The sequence below is a fragment of the Pithys albifrons genome, chromosome 3, assembly GCF_047495875.1.
Source record: "Pithys albifrons albifrons isolate INPA30051 chromosome 3, PitAlb_v1, whole genome shotgun sequence".
In the NCBI taxonomy this organism is placed as follows: domain Eukaryota; kingdom Metazoa; phylum Chordata; class Aves; order Passeriformes; family Thamnophilidae; genus Pithys; species Pithys albifrons.
Window position 1 is genome coordinate 10,824,152 of NC_092460.1, and position 16,830 is coordinate 10,840,981.

At 42.0% G+C, this 16,830-nt stretch overlaps 2 protein-coding genes across 2 annotated transcripts; one reads left to right on the forward strand and one right to left on the reverse strand.

The window, feature by feature from the left end:
• Positions 1-1,676: 1,676 nt before the first annotated feature.
• On the reverse strand, positions 1,677-4,571 carry LSM3 (LSM3 homolog, U6 small nuclear RNA and mRNA degradation associated). The gene is made up of 4 exons (XM_071550458.1): positions 4,504-4,571; positions 3,632-3,742; positions 2,399-2,494; positions 1,677-2,098 (listed from the first exon to the last, which is right to left on the reverse strand). The coding sequence occupies exons 1-4, from the start codon at positions 4,522-4,524 to the stop codon at positions 2,018-2,020; spliced, it is 309 nt and encodes a 102-aa protein (XP_071406559.1). The 5' UTR covers positions 4,525-4,571; the 3' UTR covers positions 1,677-2,017.
• A 4-nt stretch (positions 4,572-4,575) lies between these two features.
• On the forward strand, positions 4,576-16,183 carry XPC (XPC complex subunit, DNA damage recognition and repair factor). The gene is made up of 16 exons (XM_071550457.1): positions 4,576-4,715; positions 5,242-5,443; positions 6,342-6,469; positions 7,258-7,381; positions 8,296-8,380; positions 8,881-9,038; positions 9,243-9,363; positions 9,560-9,649; positions 10,080-11,012; positions 11,450-11,610; positions 11,844-11,925; positions 12,363-12,497; positions 12,999-13,168; positions 13,371-13,464; positions 14,016-14,105; positions 14,755-16,183. Exons 1-16 carry the CDS (start codon positions 4,628-4,630, stop codon positions 14,962-14,964), a joined length of 2,871 nt encoding a protein of 956 aa, XP_071406558.1. The 5' UTR covers positions 4,576-4,627; the 3' UTR covers positions 14,965-16,183.
• Positions 16,184-16,830: the final 647 nt, after the last annotated feature.

The following is a 16,830-nucleotide window of genomic DNA, read 5'->3' on the forward strand; positions in this document are numbered from 1 at the left end:
AAGGATACTATTGTCCATAAAAAGCCACTGGAAATAAAAAGCAAGAAGTTGAATAATATTTTAAAAATCTAGAAGACTAAAAACATAAGACAACACAAAAAAGCATTTGAGAAATCTTAAGAAAATATATGAGGAAAATAAACAATAAATTCTTTTCCAAACTCATCAGGAGCAGAAATCTTGACAAAGGTTAGTACAGCTAACAGATAATCAAAGAACAGAAAGAACAGTAAAAGACAAGACTGCAAAAAATTTTTAAAATGTTTTGGGGTCTGGGGCTTGGCTTGTTCAGGATTTTTTTGCATTTTTTGTGGGGTTTTTTTGTGCTTTTTAGGGATTCATTTGGGGTAGTGGAGTTTTGGTTTGGTTTGTTGTTGCTTGTTTTGTTGGAGTGTTTTGTTTTTTTTTTGTTTGGGAAGGGTTGTTAGGGTTGTTTGTTTGTTTGCTTTTAATTCACATTAGTCCTAGAGGAGCTTAGACTGGCTCCTCTTCAGATAGTTCATTTCAGATTAGTGGGTCAAGGATGCTACTGACATTTTAGTGACACAAATAGTAACAGATCTTTATAGCCAGGCAGTAAATAGCCAGGAAATCAATTAGACAATAATTGACCCAGCAGCCACTACGCATAATTTCTTACTTAACACTTCAAAAGAAGTAGAGGTGACAAATGAGACAATTTTTAAGAAAGTTCTCCAGGGATTCATGTAGGTGAGCTCTCAGGTGAGCTGACCTCTTACAACCATGCTGACAATCTGTAATGTAAAAAACATTGTATGTACAGGTAAGTGTGTTATGCTGCCAAATATGGCTCAAGTAAAGAAAATGTGGACCTCACATCTCTATTATCATTCTCAGAGAACCTACAAATATTACTAATAGATGTGAACTGTAAAATTTATCAAGGCAGAAGCTCGCGATGTACCAACTCTGAGTGCAGCATGTCAGTCCTTCAATACAAAAATCATAGTACAAAAAGGAACAGAACAGTCTTCATCAAAAATGATTAAACAGAAAATCTCTTTGCAACATGAAAAAGAGAAAACTGAAGGACTATTAGGAGTACAAAAGATAGAAAGGTAAATTACACTGCTATCTTTGAGTATCACCAAGTGGCACCCACAAGAAAGTGACAGGCAGCAAGTTCAAAATCAAGCACAAACCAGTCAAAGCCAAAACCAGAATTATTTCTTCAGCATGTTCAGCATGTCATTAGCCCTTATCAGACTCCTAAAAGGGTGTAGCCTACTTAATAGAATAGAAATCCCTCAGGTTTTATGAAACATACTCTCTCCTTCCTTAGATGTGCAGATCCTGGGAACAGGAGAACTATTATCCTGTTCCCCCCACTTTGGCCTCCTGGAGAGGTAAAAGATAACAGACTAAAAATTAATATCTTAAGTGGAAGATTTATACATACCCTATTTCCCTGCTACAAGGATATGCACCAAGGATTTTAACAAAGAAAAGCCACAAATTAACAGCACCATTGATTCATGTAGTGTTGCCCTCCAAAACAATAATCTGTAGGACTTGTGTAATAGTAAGGACAAAAGATAAAACAACACACTAAAGTTACTACTTTCTCAGAAAGTGAGGCCGCAAACTGTAACTTAAAAAAGAACTAGCTCTATGGAAGAACATATGGTCTCAACACAAAAACATGACAAGTCAAATCTGAAAGATAACTCAAAATTTATTTCAAACAAACAAACAAACAAACAAGACAGCATTATTACCAAATTGAAAAAAAAATGAAGGGTTCTTTTACTCATGTGACAAGACAGCCAATTTACAGCAGTTACATTAATTCTGAGAATCAGGTTGGGTTTACACTGCTTCAATTGACTACATGTACTTTCTCCCAGACAAATTGGTTCTCCTTCCCTTCCCTTGCCAAAAAAAACAGACAAAAACATCTTATAAAAAACACATCCAGAATTTTGAGACACATGATTGAAACATGAACCACTGTCCAAAGTCTGGGACTTTCCAACAAGGCAAATTCTTTGCAGCTTCAACCAACCCTTAGCGGGGGAGCTACGAGCACAACGCCGTCCCCTCGGACAAAGAGCATCGGAATATTCCTTTTGGTAGACTGTGAAGAAGGAAAGAAAAGTTTACAATTACAAAAGTAATCTGCTAAGCATATGACCAAATTCAATCATAAAAACACACCCGAAACAACTCCCACAAATACACAATGTTCTGACATGCTGAAGGGATCAATACAAGTAACACCAAGTCGTCAGATATCCTGTGTACTTTCATAACAATTTGTCCCAAACTTCTGTTAGAGCTTGGTTCAAAAAACAGTCAGCAATAAACTACTTTAACAATACAGCACAGTGTAGTTTAAAAAAAAATTTCTAGGGAGACAAATACACTAAGTCCTTACTTTATAAATCTCTTCATAGGTTTCTTCATCAATCTCTATTGTAGTCACAGTTTCTTCCACATCACCCAAAATCATATTTAAGTGCTGATCATATGCCTGTAGGAATGAACTTAGCTTATTATTTGTTCCAACATTAAAACATAAGCTTATTAAAATGAGAATTTCAGCAAGTCTTTCAGACATGAGTTTAGTCTGATTTTGACCAACATATGTTACTATGGCAAAACAAAGTAGTATCAGTCCAGTTACAATTCCAAACAAAAATGAAAAAAAGGGAAGACATTTACTGAAACACTTCTCTAGGAAATAGCTCTGAAGCACTGTGTGAGAACACATACAAGAACACAGAAACAGATACACTTCTTTAATGTTAAACCAGCTGTACATTCTCTGCTGCCAGTCCAGCCTCCTGGAACCAATTGCCTGGGGACAATTAAAGGATATGAAAGCTGCTTCTCATACAGTGCTACAAAAACTTGAAACAAACACATGTTCAAAAGCATATTGGAAACCACATGTGTGCTTCATGGACCTCTCATCATCTCTGTGTTTCCCCAGGAGTTGAGGCCCAGTTAACACAGGGCAACTGGTTCTCTTCCCCAGCAGAGCACAGCACTCAGGAAGGACAACTGACTTAACAAAAGCAAACATCTGTCTCATGGAGAGACACATCTCAGAGGAAAGCACTTACACAAATGAGATTTGCCAAGAACCCAGTTGAGCACATATCCCATCATACCATCATAGGGTGTGCCTTAAGAGATACTCATGTGACAATGATAACTTCATTGCTAATTCTGCCCTGAAGAGACCTCAGGGTGCATCACAAGAAACAGCTTGCAGCATTATTGCTTATTTCACAGACAGAAATGCAAGTCAAGAGCTGTGAAATTAATTGCTTACTATCATTCAGGAGACAAGAAAAACAAAATACATTTCTAGACTTTCTAGAGAAGCAGTCAATAGCAGACAAAGTACTGAACAAATTAGATTTTTCCACCAATCACATTATACTTCTGTAAGAGTGTTCAGACCTTTTACTAAGATGATTTTTAGCCTTCTCTAACCCCTTCCACACTTTCAACTGTTACAATTACTTGTGGTTCCAAATTATTTTTTTGAACAATCAATGGAATATTACAGGTAAGCTTGTGCAATAGCCTGTTGTACATAAAAGCACCTGCCCAGTGCTTAGCTGAATGAGTATGACAGTGTTCTGAAAGTTTTACTTACATGTAGCCTGCCTCTAAGCTCTCTGTCATTTCGCATTTTGACATAGATTCGCTCATCTAGACTGAGCCTGATGAGATCAAGTGGCTCCTCTACAGTATTTGTTGTTTGTTGCTAAAAACAAAACAAAGGAGTTACTTGTATAGAAGAAGTCCATGAATTGTTCCATTCCTCACTGTTTGTGAGACACAGAAAACAAGAGAAGTAAGGACACAGATGCAAATATTTCAAATCATTCCTTCAAATCCTGATGAACCCGAGTGCAGCTATTTACCACTCTGGATATTCACCAGCCTAAGCAACATGAGTTAAAAGTCTTCGGTTTAGTCTGCAGCAAATCTCACCTCACACACAGAGGGGCTGACCTGGATGTTCTTTAAGGTCCGTTCTAACCCAAACCATACTATGCTTCTACGAAATTGCTTTTCTTACCAGCAGCCATTGTCCACACTGCAGCAGAGCCTACACCATCAGGTGGACCAGCACCGCACCTGTGCAGCCCAGCACAGCCAAACCCAGGGTGGCACCTCTGCCAGCACAACCACACCTGGTCACACACTCAGGTGCGCTCAGTGACCCGCTCACACACTGCTCCCCACACACACCCCTCCCCCGGGGCTTTGCTCGGCCCCACAGCGGCAAGACCAGGCCTCGAGGTTGCTCTGAAACCCGAACACCCCTGGCTGAAGCCCCTTTTGGTGGTAACGGGGCGTTTCACGGAGGCTGCTCGAGCGAGGGGTTCCGGGAAGCCGAAGCCGAACCCAACCCAACCCAACCCAACTTGGCCCGGTCCGGCCCAGCCCAGCCGGGCAGCCGAAAGCTGCCGCCCCAGGCCCGAAGAGGGAAGGCAGGAGGAGGCAGCGGGAGCCGCTCACCTGGTCCACCTCATCCGCCATCTTTCAAACCGCCTCCCGCGCCCGCCCGCGAGACTTTATGGCCCTGCCCCTTCCCTTCCCCTCCCTGCGGGGCTGGCCGGAATCTCCCCGCGTCGGGACCACCATGGGCAGGAAGCGCAAAGCATCGCTCCGGCCCGCGGTAGCCAAAAAGAGACGCTCCGGGGGGCTGCAGGAGGACAAGGAGGAGGAGGGTGAGTGCAGCACGGAGGATATGGCGGGCCGGGCTGGTGCTGCGCCATCGCTCGGGCAGGGGCGCAGCGGGGGCCGGGCCGGCCGCGGCAGCCCCGGGAGGGGAGGGAGGGAAGGGCCATCAGCCCAGGCTGGAGGTGGGTGGCGGTCGGAGGTGTTGTCAGTGCCACAGAACTCGGGGGTCAGAGCCGCGTGTGCCGCGGGCACCGCACGCCGCCCAGGGGCGCCCACAAAGGCTGGAACAGCCGCGGAGCTGCACGAGGTGGGAGGTTCTTGTGAGTGCCAAGCGCGATGCGTGGCTTTCAGCCGGCCCCATCGGTAGGACTGTAGGAATCTTCAGGCACTTCTTGTCCATTGCGTTAGTTGTATATTAAATAAGTGTCATGGTTCAAATCTTAGCTATTTGTTTACAAGTGATGACATACGTCGCGCTGTGAGTGCTCATAATACTGTAGTTGCCGCTAATGAGGTCCATGGAGATGAAACTCCATCCTTTAACGTGTCCTCCCCCTTTTCTGCCCTGTGCAGATGATTTCGAAGAGGAAAAGCCCAATATAAAGAAGAACTCTAAAGCTCTGGCTAGGAAAAAGGATGAAGATGGTGATACTGGAGTTTCCAACTCAGCAAAAACTTCCAAACCTTCAAAACAAACAGGGAAAAAATCACCAACGAAAGAAAATAAAAGGAACGGTGGAAATAAAGAGAATTGTAACAAAGAGGAAATGTACAGGTAAGTTTACTTATCATTCTAGTCTATGGGAGCTTTCTCTTCATCTTACTTCTTTAGGGCCTGGTTCTGTGTATATGGGCAATGTGTTTTAGCCTCCCAGTCCATTTTAGTACACCTGTGGCACACAGCTGAAGAAAAGTACCAAATTATTAATTGCATAATCAGTCCTGAGGAAGGTAGTCTGCACAGGAAGGAAATTTGCGAGCCTTTTCAAATTCAGTCATTTAGTATAATATTCTCATTCATTTGCTGTTGTTTTTACATGAGACCGGGCAGGCTTTATGGAATCCAGCCTGAATAAATGTCCTGAGATTTGGATAATAGGCATAAATCTTTAAACATGTCATTCTCTGGTGTTTTTTTTTTAGTTCAAATATAATATCAGCATAGTCTGCATTTGTAGATTGCTATGCCAGATAAAATCATAAAAAGAAATTGAACTGATTAGTCTAATTTCATTGGCCAGCAAGAGCCTTGGGAGTTACCATAGGGAAACAGAAACAGCTGCAATTTCAGTACTCAGTAAGAACAGATGAATCAGTGAACCATTTTGCCAAGGGCTGGTTTGTACAAGCTTTTCTAAAGGATTGGGGCTTCCGTAGGTTGAGGCATGGCTCATGTTTAGATTGTCCCCTTCCTAAATATCCTCACAGAATCAGAACCAAAGTTTGCACTGAAAACATTGCTCTACTGAGCCTGTGGTTATTTATGGCAGCAATGATTTGCTCTACAGAGAAGATATCTGTGGTTTAATTGTCAAATACTCAATCTGTTGTTAACTGATGCAGAGGTCATGCTTCATTTATTTTCCTATTTTTAGTGTCTTCTGTCTCTGTCTTCTTAAATAAACAAGCACCTACGCTTCCTGATGCTAAAGCCATTTTGATAATTTTAACAGTGACTCACTGAAGTCCCCTCAGAAGGAGATGAAAGCGAAAAAAGAATCTCCTGTTAAAAAGGAGATGGATGAAGACAATACTGACAATGATGATGATGAAAGTGAAGATGAATGGGAAGATGTGGAAGGTAACAATTGCATGTTTATTCATTTTAAGCAATTTTTTTAATATGATTTGATTTTTGAACCATTTCCCATTTGGATTCAGATGAATGCTTGTACTCTGTATACCTAAAGTGTGCTCGGGGTGCATATCTGTATCTTTAAAAGTCTGTACCTCACAATGCTTTTAGAAGGGTTCCAAAGAAGAAAAAGAACCAAGCACCTTGAATTCCATTAGTTGTTGGCTTACTGTAAAATTATGCTGCTATGCACAAAACACTTTCTCAGTTGCATGTGTTGGCTGATATTGAGCAGCTAAGAATGAGTCAGTTTGAAGATTCAAAACTGTGACTTCTCAGTAGAGTAAAGATAAATCCAACTGAGCCGTTTGATTAGGTAGCCATCAACAAACTGTGTTAAGAATCATGATGATCATCTATTTTGCTGCTATAGATTGATGTCTTCAAAAGTGAAGAGCTGTCAGGTTTTTCCTTTGCTATCCTACAAGTACCTTTGAAGGCACATCTGCTTCACTCACCTTTCTTGTGATTGAGTTTGCCTGTGACAGTCACTTGCCATTAAACTGTTGTGAGCTGATATTTCAACAGCAGGTGACTGGCATCCTGCATTTGTTTGAAATAACTGAGCACACACAGTGTTATGGAAGATCCAGGAGCTGGTAGTTGTTGAAGATGTTCTGTTTATAGGTTGCTTGAATACTTGAGAAGGAAAATGTAGGTTCTCATCCCACTGTCAGTCCTTCCTGGGCATCTGTTCCATGTTTATTTATGATTTAGTAGATTTTTTTTTTCAGAACTCCAGGAACCTGCCATAGATAAGATTGAAGAAGCTGCTGTTCTTCCAGCAGCGGGGCTGCCAAGCAATCCTGTTGAGATAGAGATTGAAACCCCAGAGCAGGCGAAGATAAGAGAGAGGAGGTAAGAACAGGGAGACGGGAGGGAATGATAAAGGATGAAGTCAAAAATATGGTAAGTCTGGGTGAAAATCCCCACTTTGTACAGACAGTTGAATTGGAATGATGCAGCATCATGGGATGGAGAACAGTTTATTCACTGACAATTTTACCAGAAATCTTCAGTGGAAGTTGACAGGAATGGAGGCTTTTCAGCTTCCTTGAAAATCAAGTGTATAACTTCATTGTGCTTTAGTATCTACATTCTCAGTCATGGGACAGCAGTAGCTCACTTCAAGAAGAGCTGTGACTGGCATTGTGTTACTGTAAATATCTTAAAAGCTCAGGAGGAAGCCTCTGTGTCCCCATACCTGAGCTGGAATTGGTGGGTTGTCTGAATGCCTTCAGCATCTGGGAGCATTTTCCCAAGGAAAGCTGACTTTGGCTGGCGGGTGGAGGCTGGATGATGTCTTGTGCTCTTGCAAGTTGGACACTGTCCCAGGCCACCCTTCATAGCAGAGCAACCAGAATATCTACTGCCTCTAAGTTAAAAGCCTTCATTAGTGAAGAGAAAAGCATTTTTCCTGGAATCTGAATGAAATGCGAGCAGTAATCTAAAAGTCAGACAATTCAGTTAAGTTTAGTTAAGTTTAGTATAGAGCTGTCCAAAACTGTCTGATAAGGAACTGTAGGCACATGAAGTTAGGCAGAATTTTGGCCATCTGAAAAGCTCCCAGTAGTTAGGTATGTGAAGCTCACAGTCATATGTGTATGTATCCTGCTTGCCTTTTCACATAGCCAGTAACTGAACTTTTCCATAAGTGTGCACAGAAGATTCTCTGGGGTGGATTCTCTTTGTGAACTGACCCAGTTCAGGAGTCTGGAAAGGCAGGTCCACAGAAATTCCACAACATGCATTTATTTTGTAATCTTCTGCAGAGAAAAAAGGAAAACTGAGTTTGAGGTGTATCTACGGAGGATGATGAAACGTTTCAGCAAGGAGGTTCGTGAGGATACACACAAGGTATTTTTCACAGAGAAACCTATCATTGAAAAAGCTGAGCATAAAGATGTCTGAAATGATTCGTAATAAAGAATAAACTTAATTTTGATTAAATAATATGGGGCCATGGCTAGAAGTGAAAAAATAAAAGGCTGTAGTCCTGACAAATGGTCATTAGACTCTTCCTGAACTGTGAGTTGGAAACATCAGTGCCTGCATTTGTAAAATTCTAACTAAAACATACGTAAGTAGGATGTATGTTTCTCCATTTTGAGGGATATCTTTTCATTTTGTCAGGGTTAAACTGCCAGTCATGTAGAGCAGGAAATACTGACAGGGACTTCAAGGATTTCCTGTCTTCTGAAGACAGTACTGTTTTTCAACCCCATGAATGCTTGGGAGGCTTCATTGTTGCCTGTCTGTTAAAAGGAAGAGTGAAGTGTTCCTCATCTGTACCATGTACTAAAGTTCTAGTAGAGAAAATCTCTTGTGAACTCACTATAAAAACTTTTCTCTCTCAGGTTCACCTCCTGTGTTTGTTAGCAAATGGTTTCTATAGGAACAGGATCTGCAGCCAGCCAGATCTCCTCGCCATCGGTCTGTCCATCATCCCTACGCACTTCACCAAAGTGCCTGCAGGCAAAGTGAACCTACTCTACCTTTCCAACTTGGTGAAATGGTAAAACTCTTCTAATCATGCTGTTGCATAGAACATATAGCAGAAGTTCAGGGAGAGGAGTAACTAATTAACGATTTTCAGTGATTTTTTTTTTACTTTAAATACACGGGTGAGAGTCTGTCCTTCCTACAGGACAGGGTGAATCTGGAAGTTTAAGAATACAGTCACAAACACTGGACAATAAGTAGGTGTCTCACATTTCAGGTTTGTTGGAACCTTCACTGTAAATGATGAGCTTTCCACTGAAAAAGGAGAGCCCCTTCAGTCAACCTTGGAGAGGCGCTTTGCCATCTATGCTGCACGGGATGATGAGGAGTTGGTTCATGTAAGAGACTGGGAAGTGCAGGGTTGGTTGCCAAGTTTGGATGCTGACTCAGTGCTGTGTATCAGGTCATACATAAGGTGGGGTGAGGGATAGACTTGGAGAAAAAGAGGTTGGTCACTTAGATGATTCAATAGATATTGCCGTATTTTTACCTGGAGTCCTGTGATTAAATGATTCAATTTAAATTGTTTTGCAGATATTTTTAATTATTCTGCGAGCATTACAGCTTCTGTGTCGCCTCGTGCTGTCTTTTCAGCCTATTCCTCTCAAGGAGACAAGACCAAAGGTAGTTTTTGTTGTCTGTGTGGAATAAGGAATAGGTCACTGATTCAGTAGGATTAAAAAAACTTTCTGGCTCTTGCAATTTGAAGTGAATCACTTATTGCATGAACCAGGATTCTGTCTATGGTGCAGAAAATGCAGTTTAGTTTTTAGTTCTGGTTTTCTTCTTTAAAAAAGCCGTGTGTTTTTGTGTTTCAGCAAAGACTTCTTATGCCTTAGTGGTTTTAAATTTCTTTAAAACTTTGACAGAAGACCCTTGCTGCATGATTGCACCTTTCTTCAGCCATTTGCCTGAACTTTTCAAGCCCCTAAGATGTGTGGATTGTCTGTACCTGCCAACCTTTGGTCTGCATGAACCTTGGACTTGTTTCAGTCTTTTTTTTAACATATTTTTAGGCATGATGATACAAGTGACCTATCCTGTTTCTTTGCAGGGAAGCAGCTCATCCAAGAGGCCATCTCTCAGCAGCACCTCTGAGAAACAGGAGAGTTCAGCTAGAACACCCAAAGCTGTGGCAAAAAAATGCCCCTGCAAAAAAGCCAAGCAGGATGAGAAATCCTTAGAGAGTGAGGAAGACAAAAAGGAGCCAAAGAAACCCAAAATGGCTCAGACCAAAAGGACACACGAGTCGAAGGTGACTAAAGGCAGCCAGGAACAGAAGGAATCAAGTAATGAGAGCCGTTTAGCAGAAAAAGATGTGCCGGTGAGGCCCAAGAACAATCGCCGGAGACGAGTGGCCTCCAAAGTGTGTTACAAGGAAGACAGTGGAAGTGATGAGGGCAGTGTTTCGGACTTTGAGGTTTCAGAGGAGGAGAGTGACCTCTCTGATGATGATTTTGAAATTGTCTCTAAAAGGCGGAAGAGCTCACTGCCCTCCCAAAAGTCAAAGATGACAACTATAAAAAGTCCCAAAACTGAGACTTCAGAATCAAGGCTATCAAAAAATTCGTGTGAGTCTCAGCCTAAGCCAGCAAAAAGTACAACTCCAGCCTTGCCTCAAGCACAGAGAAAGAGAAACAAAATAATTTCTAGTGATGAGGATGATGGACAGCAGGAGGTAAGGAAAGCAGTGGGCACAGACCAGTGGCTGGAGGTTTTCCTTGAACCTGAGGACAAATGGATTTCTGTAGACTGTGTTCATGGCAATGTTGGCCAGCCACAGCTGTGCTTCACACATGCCACAAAGCCACTTTTCTATGTTGTGGGGTTCGACAATGATGGGAGTGTCAGGGATGTGACACAAAGGTATGATCCAGTGTGGATGACTGCAACAAGGAAGAGCCGTGTGGACCCGGAGTGGTGGGAAGCAACGCTGCAGCCATATGAAAGTCCCTGTGTGGAAAGAGACAAGAAGGAGGAAAATGAGGTAAATTGCAGTGTTCAGGATGTGTAGTGCCAGGAGTGCAGTCTTGGATTCTCATTCAGGCAAAAATCATTATGAATATTTTCCATGTTTGTATTTGAACTTGAAATGTTGAGATAGAGCATTTTTTACAGGGGATATACAATGATAGGTTAATATCAAAGTCTGTTCAGAGAAATTTGCATAGCAAAAGTACTGCACAGCTCATGCTGGAAACATAACAGTGTGGTTTCTGTAACAGTTTAGCACAACCCTGCTCAGCATCTTCAAAATATGAAGATCTGAGTACACATTATCTTGGTACCTACTGGCAACAAGAATACTTTAGTCTGTTGGCTCATCTGATTAAGTTTCTGATGTTTTTTTCCCTTTGGTTAGTACTACAGTCATAATAGTGCAAGAGAGTTGTGAAATCACTCTCTGTTCTATAATTCCTACAGTTTCAAGTTAAGCTTCAAGATCAGCCTCTACCAACAGCAATTGGAGAGTACAAGAACCACCCGCTCTATGCACTGAAGAGGCACCTCTTGAAATACCAGGCAATATATCCTGAGTCAGCTGCTATCCTGGGATACTGCAGGGGGGAGGCTGTCTACTCCAGGTGAGTTGTGCACGTGTTGTCACCTATGTGTGTGATATTTGTAACAAACTGATGGTATTAGCAGTAGTCTTGGGCCATGTGCATAGACAGGTGAGGCATTTGGCTGCTCAAACAGCATTTGCCTATCACTTAGATACAGTTTTTCTACTGTTCCTGACATGAGGTAACATTTTGGAAGATCTCTTACAGATGACTTCAAAACTCTTATGTTTGCTTCTCTCTGCCCTTTTTAGAGACTGTGTACACACGCTGCACTCCAGGGACACTTGGCTGAAGCAAGCTCGAGTGGTGAGGATTGGAGAAGTGCCTTACAAGGTAAGAAGGTTTGACTTCCTCCTGTGCAATACACCTGCCCTCTAAAGCTCAAGCTGAATTCTGTTTTGGTTTTTGTCTTCTGTCAGCAGATGCAGATTTCTCACTTGCTTCTTTGGCTTGTGGTAGCTGCACTGTGAATCTGTCCACCTGCTGTGCCTATAGTCCCTAAATACTTCCCAAAGCCCAGCTTTCTCTTCATCCCACCCCTGGAGTATCTGACAGAACTGCTCCCTTTTCATCATCAAAGGCATCCCAGTGTTTTATATGCACTGCTGGTCTGCCGCTTGTTACATACAAGTGCCATAGGTTATCATTTGTAAGCAATGGATACTGAAGCTAGGAAATAGCATTTCTGCTCTCCCAGAACCTGCTTCTTTGATGTTCTAAGAAAATCTGAAATCAGTGTGGTGTAACAGGCTTGGTTGTGGTCTTTGCAGATGGTGAAAGGTTTTTCCAACCAGGCAAGGAAGGCACGCCTTTTGGAGCCAGCAAACCGGGACCGAGAGGACCTGGCGCTGTTTGGCCACTGGCAGACAGAGGAGTATCAGCCTCCTGTAGCAGTGGATGGAAAGGTAGCTGGGAAGGCAAAGGGCTGGTCTTAAAGGATGTGTTTCGTTTGGAACTCTGGGCTTTATTTTTTCAGAAGTTGCATGTTTTCAGATGTGAGATGAGTCAGTAACATCTGGATTCAGAATTAAGAGTTCAGAGGTAACTGTACCCAGGAGGAAACGGTCAAAACTTTAGAGACCTGTCTTTCCTGAGTACAGTTAGTGAGTGCTGGCAGTGGAGACTGCTGAAGCTGTAATTTTGTTGAGCTAATTTTGTTAGGCCATGTTTGCTCTGCTAATTCTCTGCATTACAGCCTGAGTAACAAGGCCTGGGCAGAGGACATAGCTAGAAGATAACCATGCAGCTAAAATCTAGGCTTGAGCCTTGTCATGTGAATATTAATTGAATACTGGAATGGAATGTAGCACATCAGAAGGAAGGGAGAGTCCCTGAGTTGCAGCAGGGATATTTACTTCTCTCCAGAAAGCAGGAGTATCACCATCTCTTTAATTTTGCAATAACAGGTTCCTCGAAATGAATTCGGGAATGTCTATCTCTTCCTGCCATCCATGCTACCTGTTGGGTGTGTGCAGCTAAGACTTCCAAACCTGAACAGAGTGGCACGGAAGTTGAACATTGACTGTGCTCAAGCCATCTCTGGATTTGATTTTCATGGTGGCTACTCGCACCCAGTGTACGTAAAGCTGCTTTGTTGCATGATGTTGATGTCCTGCAGAAGTTGTGTACTGCATGCATGTGACCACTTACGCACTTAGATCTTTTCAGACAGGCAGTTGTGTCAGAACTCAGTAGCTTTTGGGTTGGCTGGGTCAGCAGGCATTTGCTCCCTTTCTTTTTTTCTCATAGCTGACAAAAGATTGTGTTCTCCTTCCTAGTACTGATGGCTATGTGGTGTGTGAGGAGTATAAAGAGATTCTCATTGCTGCCTGGGAGAATGAACAAGCAGAAATGGAAAAGAAAGAGAAGGAGGTGAGAATTATTTTTGCAGCTTCCTTATTGTTACATTTATTAAGTGAATTTCATTGAAACTGTGGACAAACAGGGCGGGCTGTGTAAGCAACAAATGCAGCAGAGTGACTGTGAGGGGCTTTTTGCATCCCCCAGAGTGTCCCAGTTTGGACTTGCTGTCCAGACTGCAGTGGGATGCAGTAGAACTGTGTAGCAATATCTGAAATAGTGCATACTCTGGAGTAGTTTTCTATGTCTGCGGGGAAACAGAAATGAAGAATGCACAGGTGAGGTTAAAGTTTTGGGTATACTTCTGGTGTAATTTGCACCAGGGTGTACATTAGAAAGTGACCATAGTTCATTTATTTAGCAGATAATTGGACACAAATACATTTTACACTTAAGAATCTACTGGCCTCTATAATATTTTTCTGTGACACATTTAAGTTGGTGTTGGGTTTTTTGTTGGCAGTTTAAAAACAAAAATCTTCAGACTTTGGTCTTTTGTGGGCACAAATACATTGACACTTAAAATAGTAAATTTTCCCCTTTTCAATAACAATCCCCCACAGAAGCGTGAGAAGAGAGCTCTGGGAAACTGGAAGCTGCTGACAAAAGGACTTCTCATCAGAGAGAAACTGAAGAAACGCTACTCCATCAAGGTATTCTGCATTTCTATTAGTGATTTCTTTTTCAGGATATTATCTTTCTACCAACAGAAGTTTTTCCAATCTTTCCAATGTGTTATGTTTCCAATTGTAGACTAGAATTTCCAGAATGTAGTTGCTCAAAAGTCTTTCCCAGTAGTAGCATGTGACTAGCAGCTAGTCAAGAAAACTGCACCAGAAATTCGATGTGGTCATGTCCCTCAAAGATTCGTTATTGTTTAAACAAGAGATTATTGTTTCCTAAAGCATTGTTTTTTGGTATTGGTTTGTGTTTTGACATACCCCCTTCCTAGATTTATTCCTCCAAGCCAAGCAGGTAACTTACAGGATGAGAGTGGGATGCATTTCTGTTGTGAAGTCAGATAATTTTATTTCTTAATCTTTTCCCCTGTGAGGAAAGTGAAAGGCCTAATCTTTTTAAAGCAGATTTGGCTTTATTTGTCCATAATTAAAAATTTTTTCCTTGTGTTGAAAGAATGTTTGATGTCCAGAGATAGAATTTGGGTGAGAAGCCCAAACCAGAACAACCAGCTTCTGTAACATCATTGAGTGTCACTGTGATGGACAAGAAGCCCTTTTAGAATGGGGTAGTTATTAGTCATTGCCAGAGCTACTTAATGATTTTCATGCCTCTTTTTTCCAGACTGAGCCATCAGCACCTGAGACGGGGAAAGGGGCAGGATTCTCTTCTGATGAAGAAGGAGCTCCGAGCTCAGAAAGTGCAGTGGGGAATGTGGCCATTTCTTGGCCCCAAAATCGCCAGTTAGAGAAAAAAGAAGAGAAAACCACCAGAAAGAGCAAGCGAGAAAAGAAAGGAGAGGAAGCACAGTTGTTCCCTTTTGAGAAACTGTGATTAGAACAAGGTTTTCCTTGTCATTTCCAGATGCAAGAACACAAATCACAATAGAAGTATCATTTGCCAGTTGGGGACTTAATCTTCCTGAGCACTTCGGTTTCTGAGCTGTCAGGGACCACCCTACTTCAGTATCCAGTTTCCTTTGATAGCACAGGTAATTAGATTCTTCCTTTTATCCTTGGACATAGGAGCAGCAGGCATGCAGTTGTACTTTGAGAAGATCATTTGTGTTTTAGGGGTTTTCCTCTCTTCTATTTGCTCAGGTCTAATAATTCAGTTTCCTGAGGCACTTCTTTCATTAGCCGCCTCTTTTCCCATTTTTTACTCCATTTTTCCCTGCTTGCTCAGAACTAAAGCATCCAGATGGTCTTTATCTGTCTGTGGAGAACTGGCCAAAGGACTGCTGATGCATCCTTTGATCCATACCTTATCCAAATCTGAGGTGGAGTTCTAGTCTTTCTGTCTCATAGTCACAGAAGGGGAAACACTTCCTCTGAGGCCTAAAGAAATGTATATGTATGGCCAGACTGCGAACAAAGATTTGGGAAGGGCTCTCCCCACGTGGGTGTGCCCTTCCAGCCTGCACAGTGGTTTTTTTTTTAGATGAGGCACAGTGTGCGCAGAACTGGCCCCACCATTTAAGGCCTAAAGAAATAGGCAATCAGGATTTGGAGGAATCTAATGTCTAAAGAATAATTGCATTTTATGAACTCAGATTTGGCTTTTCAGCCTACCATCTTCCTTTACTTTCAGAAATCTTGTGCTTTGGAAGGTAGAAGCCCTGTCCTCATTTCAGACTTAAGGCTCAATATCTCTTAATTAATTTGAATATATAGATATTTGTTTCTGTGTCTTTGCAAGATTCTGGAGCAAAACATGTAAAACTGGCTGAATGTCACTGTCAAAACAAAATTCACTGAAATCAGAGAGTTCTTGTTATCCTGTACTGCAGCATTAAAAAACTGTTGAGAGAGGAATGTTAAATCTACATAAGCTTTTCCTGCACTTTGTAGTAGAAATACTGACCTGTCTTTTGCAGTATTATATGTCTAAATTCCACTGACACTGTCTCTTCAGAAATAGGGGGAAAACAATTTAGTCATTGCTGGACATTGTCACAGAAAAGATTGAAATGCAAGAAAAAGGCTTAAATGTAATTATGTTCACAAAAGATTCTATTTTTGTACTGTATTTGTAGATCAGAATAAAGTTTGGAAAAAAGAATATGTTGTCTGTTACATCTCCTTTCTGGCCACCTGGCTGTTCTGTAAGCAGCTGTTTCCATGGAAGGACCATGGATAAGAACACATTTACTTTCAGACCTCATAAACCGGGTCCCAGGATGTCCCAGCAGCAGCTGCTTATGAATTGTTTTAAGGGTCTTCATTCTGAGTTTTTAGGTTTGCTACCAAATTCTAGATAAAGACCAACCTAAGCTGGAGGCTTGGGGAGTATTTCCTTTTGAATTAGTGTGGACGGGCAGGAGACACCCTGAGATGAGTGTGCTGAATGTGGGGCTCATGTCCAGCTTCTGCTGGTATGGGTAGTTTTTCATCAGCTTAAATCAGGAGCGGGTACCAGCTGTACTAAAGTGACTCTGTTTCCTCACGTGGGACATGCACCAGGAGGGCACAAAGCTGTGGGTCCAAGGACTATTTATAATCAGCTGAAAAACAGACAATAACATTTTCAGATGGCAGGATCCAGCTTCTCAGCTAACAGGCAGCTGGTGCTCCCAACCAGTGAGCAGTGTGGGAAAGATGCAAAAGAGTAAATGTGCTTTAGGTTGTTCCTACAGAAACTCTGTGTACGTGCAGTGAAAGTGACCCTTGGCTCCCCACCAGTGTGCCTGGCCTGGGGGAA